Source organism: Diaphorina citri, unplaced genomic scaffold (genome assembly GCF_000475195.1).
Source record: "Diaphorina citri unplaced genomic scaffold, Diaci psyllid genome assembly version 1.1 scaffold1224, whole genome shotgun sequence".
Taxonomy (NCBI): domain Eukaryota; kingdom Metazoa; phylum Arthropoda; class Insecta; order Hemiptera; family Psyllidae; genus Diaphorina; species Diaphorina citri.
In genome coordinates this window covers 28,627-37,919 of record NW_007378653.1, presented here as the reverse complement: position 1 = coordinate 37,919, position 9,293 = coordinate 28,627, and the positions used below count along the sequence as shown (strand labels likewise).

Genomic DNA, 9,293 nt, shown 5'->3' with positions numbered 1-9,293 from the left:
CAGTTTTTTTGGTTTTATGGTTTTCTGGACAAAATTTGCACCACCATTTTCGTGATCCTGGTAAAAAGACCTTTAATTTGATATATAGGTCGACCAGGTTTGGATAAGTCCTTCTATGGGGACAGACTGACTGACTGACGGACAGACTGACAGACAGACAGACACCGAAGCGAATACAATAGTCCGTCCCTTATACCTTTTTATTACTATTGTAATAATAAAGGGAGGACGGACTAAAAAAGGTATAAGGGACGGACTATTGTATTCGCTTCGGTGTCGGTCTGTCTGTCAGTCTGTCAGTCAGTCAGTCTGTCTGTCCCCATAGAAGGACTTATCCAAACCTAGTCGACCTATATATCAAATTAAAGGTCTTTTTACCAGGATCACGAAAATGGTGGTGCAAATTTTGTCCAGAAAACCATAAAGCCAAAAAACCAAAAAAACTGGTTTTTGGGGGATTTTTTTCACATTTTCTCACACAAATGAGCTGTGATCTCGAAATTTGTCGCGACGACCTAAACTGGTTTTTGGGGGATTTTTTTCACATTTTCTCACACAAATGAGCTGTGATCTCGAAATTTGTCGCGACGACCTATGAACTCAAAGCGAGAAAGTTTTAAATAACACTTCAGTCGATCATTTGAGACCGGTTTTAGCGTCACCTATGTTAAGCTACGCCGAGCAAGGCCAATAAATGGATGGGTAACTTGAACCTTATATTGGGAATAAAGGGAGAACGGGCTCTAGTCTTGATTTTAAATCATTACATGAACGTAAAATCAAAAAATCAAATCAAGAATAATAATAAATTGAATATTAAACAAATGAGGTAGGTACATAGGTACTGATTTTCTCTAATCACTACGAGGAAAGTAATAAAAATTCCTCCTACCAATACTATACATATAGATCGCTGGCAGCACATACATACAAACCTATAAGTAGGAGTTTTGGCAACGTCGCCAGTCCGTCCTTCCTTTATTATTACAATAGTAATAAAAAGGTATAAGGGACGGACTATTGTATTCGCTTCAATATTAAACGGAGGAAAAGTTTTGCTGGCCTCAAAGTGTGTTACCCGTGTATTTCTTATGGGGAACTAAAGAACGTCAATATCTCGGGAACGGTTTGGATTTTCGGGAGTTTCCGATTTTTCCCAGTACCTATGTACAAAAAATAAGGAATCCAATAGTGAAAACCGCATCTTCCTAGCTCATCTAGAAGTGGGTTAGAATTAGTATGAGTGAGTGAGTGAGTGAGTCAGTCAGTCAGTTACACAGGGGGCTGCATATATTTAGGACTCGCACTTCGTGCTCGGGAGGGGGGCTTCGCCCCCCTCCACCCCCCGGGGGCTTCGCGTGTTCGCTACGCGGGGTTGCGTATATATATCAAATTAAAGGTCTTTTTACCAGGAACACGAAAATGGTGGTGCAAATTTTGTCCAGAAAACCAAAAATCCAAAAAAACTGGTTTTTGGGTTTTTTTTTTTCACATTTTCTCACACAAATGAGGTCTGATCTTGAAATTTGTCGCGACGACCTATGAACTCAAAGCGAGAAAGTTTTAGATAACACTTCAGTCGTTATTTTAAGACCGGTTTTAGCGTCACCTATGTTAAGCTACGCCGAGCAAGGCCAATAAATGGATGGGTGACTTGAGCCTTATATTGGGAATAAAGGGAGAACGGGCTCTAGTCTTGATTTTAAATCATTACATGAAAGTAAAATCAAAAAATCAAATCAAGAATGATAATAAACTGAATATTAAACAAATTAGGTAGGTACATAGGTATTCTTTAACCACGATCACAAAATATCTCGAGAACGGTAAGAGCTATAGAGACTTGAAATTTGGTATGTAGGTAGCTGTCAAATGTGACAAGGATGCGACACGAAACTTTTGGAATTTCGGGATTTTCCGATTTCAGTACCTATGTACAAAAAATAAGGAATCCAATAGTGAAAACCGCATCTTCCTAGCTCATCTAGAAGTGGGTTAGAATTAGTATGAGTAAGTGAGTGAGTGAGTGAGTGAGTCAGTCAGTCAGTCAGTCAGTCAGTCAGTCAGTCAGTCAGTCAGTCAGTCAGTCAGTCAGTCAGTCAGTCAGTCAGTCAGTCAGTCAGTCAGTCAGTCAGTCAGTCAGTCAGTCAGTCAGTCAGTCAGTCAGTCAGTCAGTCAGTCAGTCAGTCAGTCAGTCAGTCAGTCAGTCAGTCAGTCAGTCAGTCAGTCAGTCAGTCAGTCAGTCAGTCAGTCAGTCAGTCAGTCAGTCAGTCAGTCAGTCAGTCAGTCAGTCAGTCAGTCAGTCAGTCAGTCAGTCAGTCAGTCAGTCAGTCAGTCAGTCAGTCAGTCAGTCAGTCAGTCAGTCAGTCAGTCAGTCAGTCAGTGCGACCTCGGGGTACCTATATTGTCCAAATAACACAAGGTCTCTTTTTATGTGCGGCATCGAAAATACTCTAGTCACTTTGTATAAGGTACCTACCAGTACCTACATAGTACATACTTAAACTAAATCCTAGAAGGTACTTTGGTGTATTTTCATCGTACCATCCAGACTTACCATAAGTAGGTAAAGATCAATAATTCTTATATCTAAATATCAGCATGTAGGTAATAATAATAATCCCTTTACCCCAGCAGTAGGCTACTGCTATTATTGTGGTCCAATTCTCAAATTATATATTGAGGATAAAATTCCATACCTCGGCTGGGATTGAACCCACGCCCTCCTGTTTACCAGGCGAGCGTGTTGACCACTACACCACCGAGGCAGGATGGTAGGTAATACGATGCTAATATAGTAATAGAATTGCCAATTAAAACTGTTACTATGTACTTTAACAAGGTCGTAGCTATACTTAGACACTAATTCGACCAAACGACCACGCCGCGCCCTAACTTGATTAAAAGGCTGTACCTAGGTACTTATCGACATACATATTGTATATGTAATATGTAGGTATGACTTTGCTGTTTGAGTAGTGCTGTCTGCCGCAGTAAGTCCCCCTCTCCCTAAGCCTAAAGAAATAAAACCAGTTATGTCTACTGTTCGTCATAGTTGGTTAAATATGTTACATACATAATATGTACATACTAAAGAGTAGGAATAACGTTAAAAGAATTTATAATAATAGTCTAGTCTACACACTCATGGGCGGATACATCGACCCGCCCCCCCCATTTTTTTTACGAGGGGGCAAGGTACTGTGCCGTGCCTGGGGGAGGGCACGGCTTTATGCCGTGTCAGTAACTGCAGCACAGGTAAGATTTTGTTGTTTAATATCTACAAGGTACTGTGCCGTGCCTGGGGGAGGGCACAGCTTTATGCCGTGTCAGTAACTGCACCACAGGCAAGATTTTGTTGTTTAATATCTACCTACTGAAAACTACCTCCCCGTCGACAAATCCCCTCACATCATAAACACACTTCCATGTGAGGGGAGAGTGACCTTGACTAAACCGAACTCTGGTTAATGGTTTACTGTTTAATAAAATGTGACAAATTTGAATTTCGAAAAAAGCTGAAACACGTGTCTCATTACTCATTAGTCATTAGTTCATTACCAATGACTCCAATGCAATGACTAATGAAATAAGTAATGAGTGCAATGACTAATGAGTAATGAATAATGAGACACGAGTTTGAGCGTTTTTCGAAATTCGAAACCAGTCTAGATATTTCGAGTTTCGAGTGGCTCTTTTTTGTACACACGTCGGCATCTTTTTTACCGGGAAATCCTCGGTTTAGCCGGGGCCTCCTGGCTTCTCGCGGAACACATGGTAGTAAGACCTAATAAGGATAAAATATTAAATAGTTTTATTATCTCCTAAAAACACTAGTACCTAGGCGTTAGGTATAGGAGGGGCAAGTATGCTTGGAATTTTCTTTGCTCTACCAAACTACACGTATACCAGATACCTACTAGTAATCGAAACCGCACTATGTTGGTATTGCAGAATAGATCATACATACATAACTTTGACATTGAACATAGTCGGAGAGAGAAAAAGTTGGTATTATTAAGTTTCAAACAACTTTTACTTTGCTCCAATAAATAAATAATTAACAACAATAGCTTAGGGGTGTTAGACAAAGAGCAGGGGTCGCCGGTCGTCCTTGATATCTATTATTACCTAGTACCTACCTACTAGTAGTACAGTCAACCAACACGACAAGAATCTCAGAAAGTTTGTCTGAAGTAGCACTGGCACTAGGGAGGTTAGGTAAGAAAAAAATAATTAACTCAGTTCCATGAGAACTTGTGGTTTCAATTTATTTGTGTATGTTATCTATCTCTTCATGATGACTGCACGAGTCTGGTATCAAAGACTAGACATTGACAATGCCTACTTACCCAACACTTTGTAAATCTGGTCCATTTAAAGCTGTAGGTACGTGTGTTGCGAAGAACCAGATTGATGTAAGAGTACCACTCGAGCCTGGTAAAAGGACTTTTGAGTCCGCGCGATACTGAGACTTATTTTTACATACATATTATTATATGATTTTTATATATACGAGTATGTAGGTATGTATGTATTTATCAATAGCCTTCAACACGGAATATGAATGGGAGCTCTGCTTAAAACTTTTACGTTTTATGTAAAATATACCTACTCGTACCAATACGTATTGATTTTTTTTTATGACAAAGCTTTTCACACCTCTCCTGGTACGGCATTATTACAGTACAGTGCATTAGATATTAAACTGTTGAGATAAAGGGACTGCATCTCCTAATGCGACAGTCTAGAATTCTAGATAAAGCACTAATAGTACTAATACTAATCAAACTAACCAATTACCAACCTCAGTGGTGCAGTTGTTAACGCGTTGGACTTTGGATCTCGAGGTTGGTGGTTCGTGTCCAAATCAAGTCATAAAATTTATCTAGGTGTAATAATCTGGGAACGAATTTTGCGATAAGCATTTAAATATTATGCTTCACACAATTAAAAATCTGGTGTGAACATCACACGACTTTCCTTATCCTATTGAATGATGCTTATTTGAGTGTTCTTTTACCCTAACTTTTACAATATCTCTAACCGTTTTGTCGCTATAGCTGAAAACCGCCAAAAAACGGTCGAAATCTGTCAAAAGCGGTCAAAATACCGCCAAGCGCAGCAACCATCGCAACCAAACGTTTTGTGTTGCATCCTTGTCACACTTGTGAACTACATACCAAATTTCAAGTCTCTAGCTCATACCGTTCCCGAGATATTGTTAAATTACACCAAAAACCGCCAAAAAGCGGTAAAATGCCGCCAACCGTAGCACCGGTCTTAACCAAAAGTTTCGTGTCGCATCCTTGTCACATTTGACAGCTACATACCAAATTTCAAGTCTCTAGCTCTTACCATTCTCGAGATATTTTGTTTACAGACAGACACACAGACACACACACACGGACCAATGGCTGAAACTTTGCATTTAGGCTCTAGGGACCTCAAAACGTGTTTCGACACTAAAAACTGACCATCGAAAATTTGACCCGATTACATTACTTTCCTTCCTATAGGATAAGGAAAGTAAAAAAGAACCGAGAAAATTGTTCACCTGAGAACAGCTTTTATTATTTCGTTTTCATTAAGAATGGAAAAAATCCGGGAAAACCCTGGATTTAGTCCAAAAGAAAATTTTGCTTAAAAAAAAAAAAGTTATATTTACCTACCTCCCACAACGATCTTGTTCCAGATTCTACTTTCAAATAATAATATGGGACAAACCTTTCTCTTTTTAGTCCGTCCTTCCTTTATTATTACAATAGTAATAAAAAGGTACTACTTTAATATGTATATGAATAAAGGTTTAAAAGTTAAGTTTGGATTTCGGATATTTAAATTGCGATAGAAAGGTGATAAGTGTGGGGATATTTTTTGCTGTATACCTACCAACTCTCTAGCTAAAGAAGAAGATATTTTCCAAACCTGGCGCTGTGAAACGCTTTGTGTATTCAAATCAACTAAGCGGGAGTCATCGTAATTTGGAACGTCCATCGCACTACGGGATCGTACTGCCTGTGACGTTCAAACTTCACGATTTACCTGTATTTTTTAAATCGATTTATCTCGGTATCTAGAAGCCGTAGAAGAAAAAGAAAAATTCCGTTGGTCCTCATTTTTCCTGCTCTATGACTTTGAAACATCACCCAAGTAAGCGCAACTGATCTATTGTTTATTATCTTTTCTGACTATGGTGAGGTTACTTACCCAGTCAGTGTATTCTGTCTCTTTCTTTATAATACCCATTCTTTCCATGTCCTCGAGTTCTTTCTTCAGGTCCTCTCGCATGGATATCGGTATTCTTCTCGGTGGCTGTCTGACTGGTGTTCTCCCATTTATAATTTCTATGTCAACATCTCCTTTCATTCTGCCAATGCCGTCAAATACATCCATAAATTCGTTAATGATTGGATCGGAATGAACGTGTTGTTTCTCCAACTGAAATTCACTGTTAATTTCGTTACAATATTTAATTAATTTCAATGTTTCAACATGTTTCAGCTGATAAAAGTGGACAATGATCCTTGTCTACCATCACTATGAACGAGATACGAGATATTATACAAGCTCTTGTATCTTCCCACTTTGAGCGTAAATGCCCCCAGCACTGCTATGGGTGCTCCCCCAAACGCTCTTAATTTCACACTGGTGTTATCTAGTAATGCACACTCACCTTTGCCCAGAATTCGTTTCAATTGATTGTGACCAATGACATTACAGCTAGCGCCTGTATCTAGCTGACATCTCACTGATTCTACCTTACTGTTGCCAAGTACAAAGTTCAGGTTTGAGTAAACCCCGTTTGTTCCAGATTTCTCAATTTTCAGTACATCAGTGTCATTTTCAATGGCGCTGGCACGAGTAACTTCTTTCAGGACCGCTTCACCATGACAAACATGAGAAAAATGGCCTTTCTTGTTACACTTGAAACAAGTTTTATTCTTGGCTGGACATTTCAGGGCGGTCGACTATGTTTGGACACGCCTTTAGCCTCAGAGTGGGCTTTTTGTGTACGAGTCCAATTGGATGGCGATGGACTTTACTAGCGAACATAGCACGTATTTTGAACCAGCGTCCTTTTCAGGACAGCTTCCAAGGGAGTAAAATTACAGTGTTCTGACATTTTTTTTTTTTTTTTTTTTTTCGTCCTAAAGGATACTAGCGAATAAATCAGTCTAAGGACTTTTTCCTCTTAGGGCTAAAAAGACAATTTTCTTCAGCCCTATTCGAGCAGGCAAAATCTATCCCATTCTTTCTGATGCTTCATAACTTCACACATACGGTGCCGGCGATAGTATGAGTAGTAGGACAGGCCCTCTTCAACGTCTTTTTTCCAAGAGTAACAATCGCGTAGCCTGATTATCGTGGGGTCGAGAAGGTTAAACTATGGGACGAAACAAAATAAATTAATACTAATTTGTTTGTACAAGTCGTTATAACCACGGTTGGTCCTCAGTTCCTGACCAATGCTTGTACGATTCACAAGGTACCCAGTTCGATTCCCAAAAAGAAAAAATCTGGTGTGAACATCACACGACTTTCCTTATCCTATTGAATGGTGCTTATTTGGGTGTTCTGTTGTAACATTTACAATATCTCTAACCGTTTAGTCGATATAGCTGAAAACCGCCAAAAAGCGGTCGAAACCCGCCAAAAAGCGGTCAAAATACCGCCAACCGCAGCACCTATTTTCACCAAACGTTTTGTGTTGCATCCTTGTCACATTTATGAACTACATACCAAATTTCTAGCTTATACCGTTCCCGAGATATTGTTAAATTGCACCGAAAACCGCCAAAAAGCGGTAAAATGCTGCCAACCGTTGCACCGGTCTTAACCAAAAGTTTCGTGTCGCATCCTTGTCACATTTGACAGCTACATACCAAATTTCAAGTCTCTAGCTCTTACCGTTCTCGAGATATTTTGTTTACAGACGGACAGACAGACGGACAGACAGACAGACACACACACGGACCAATGGCTGAAACTTTGGATTTAGGCTCTGGGGACCTCAAAACGTGTTTTGGCACTAAAATCTGACCATCGAAAATTTGACCCGATTACATTACTTTCCTTCCTATAGGATAAGGAAAGTAATAAAAATTCCTCCTACCAATACTATACATATAGATCGCTGGCAGCACATACATACAAACCTATAAGTAGGAGTTTTGGCAACGTCGCCTTTTGAGTGATTACGGTGATTTTGTAGGTCCCAAGTAAATGTTTTTGATAAAGGTTTAAAAGTTAAGTTTGGCTTTGGATATTTAAATTCGATAGAAAGGTGGAAAAAGTGTTGGGGAATTTTTTACTGTAAGTACCTACCAACTCTCTAGCTAAAGAAACAAGCAAGATTCGTTCATTTCAACTTTGAAAAATGCGCAGAAACGCTTGCGCACAAACAAACGAAGCGGGAGTCATGAATTATGACGTCATCGCCTACGGGAGCGTATGCCGTGACTGAGATAAAGGGACTGCATCTCCTAATGCGACAGTCTAGAATTCTAGATAAAGCACTAATAGTACTAATACTAATCAAACTAACCAATTACCAACCTCAGTGGTGCAGTTGTTAACGCGTTGGACTTTGGATCTCGAGGTTGGTGGTTCGTGTCCAAATCAAGTCATAAAATTTATCTAGGTGTAATAATCTGGGAACGAAATTTGCGATAAGCATTTAAATATTATGCTTCACACAATTAAAAATCTGGTGTGAACATCACACGACTTTCCTTATCCTATTGAATGATGCTTATTTGAGTGTTCTTTTACCCTAACTTTTACGATCTTCTTCCTCTTCCTGTTTCATTGAATTGAAGACGAACCTCTCATATCTTACATTGATTTCAGGACTCATCTTCTTTTTCAACGCTTCTAACACTTTATCTGCTGTGATTTTCTCTTCTTCTATGTTGACTATCTTGAACACGATCTTCGCTGCTTCACATCCAATGACATTCATCAGTAATGCCACTTTCTTCTTCTCTGGTTCTTCCTCCGTCCCACTGGCAACTAAGTACTCCTTCCACATCCGTGTGAAGAATTGTATATTGTCCCTCACATTGCCACTGAGATCCAAAGGACTAGGACACGGAATATTGACGATTTTTTTTCAACACCTTCTCAGTTTCACACTGTTGTTGCAGTCTGATATTCTTATTCATCAACTGAGAAGTACGTCGATCAACTTCTCTCGCAATCAAATCCATCAGTTGTTGATGATCCATGTCTGTCATTGTTATACTAATCCTCCACAAAGGAATCTTAATCACAGATATCTCAAACAGACA

At 39.4% G+C, this 9,293-nt stretch overlaps 2 protein-coding genes across 2 annotated transcripts in view; one reads left to right on the top strand and one right to left on the bottom strand.

Annotated features, from left to right (window-relative positions):
- Nucleotides 1-9,293, top strand: part of LOC103514797 (protein yellow) — a 39,560-nt gene that overhangs the window by 13,102 nt on the left and 17,165 nt on the right. The window lies entirely within an intron of this gene.
- Nucleotides 6,118-9,034, bottom strand: LOC113469766. The gene is made up of 3 exons (XM_026827672.1): nucleotides 8,843-9,034; nucleotides 6,677-6,971; nucleotides 6,118-6,451 (listed from the first exon to the last, which is right to left on the bottom strand). The coding sequence occupies exons 1-3, from the start codon at nucleotides 9,032-9,034 to the stop codon at nucleotides 6,366-6,368; spliced, it is 573 nt and encodes a 190-aa protein (XP_026683473.1). The 3' UTR covers nucleotides 6,118-6,365.

What these genes read in the sequence shown, in the direction of transcription:
- LOC113469766 (XM_026827672.1), bottom strand. Translation starts at nt 9,034, where the DNA reads ATGTGGAAGGAGTACTTAGTTGCCAGTGGGACGGAGGAAGAACCAGAG. An exon ending in AGATGAGTCCTGAAATCAAT is followed by an intron (nt 6,972 to 8,842) that starts GTAAGATATGAG and finishes GTCCAAACATAG; the next exon opens with TCGACCGCCCTGAAATGTCC. An exon ending in GAAACGAATTCTGGGCAAAG is followed by an intron (nt 6,452 to 6,676) that starts GTGAGTGTGCAT and finishes CGAAATTAACAG; the next exon opens with TGAATTTCAGTTGGAGAAAC.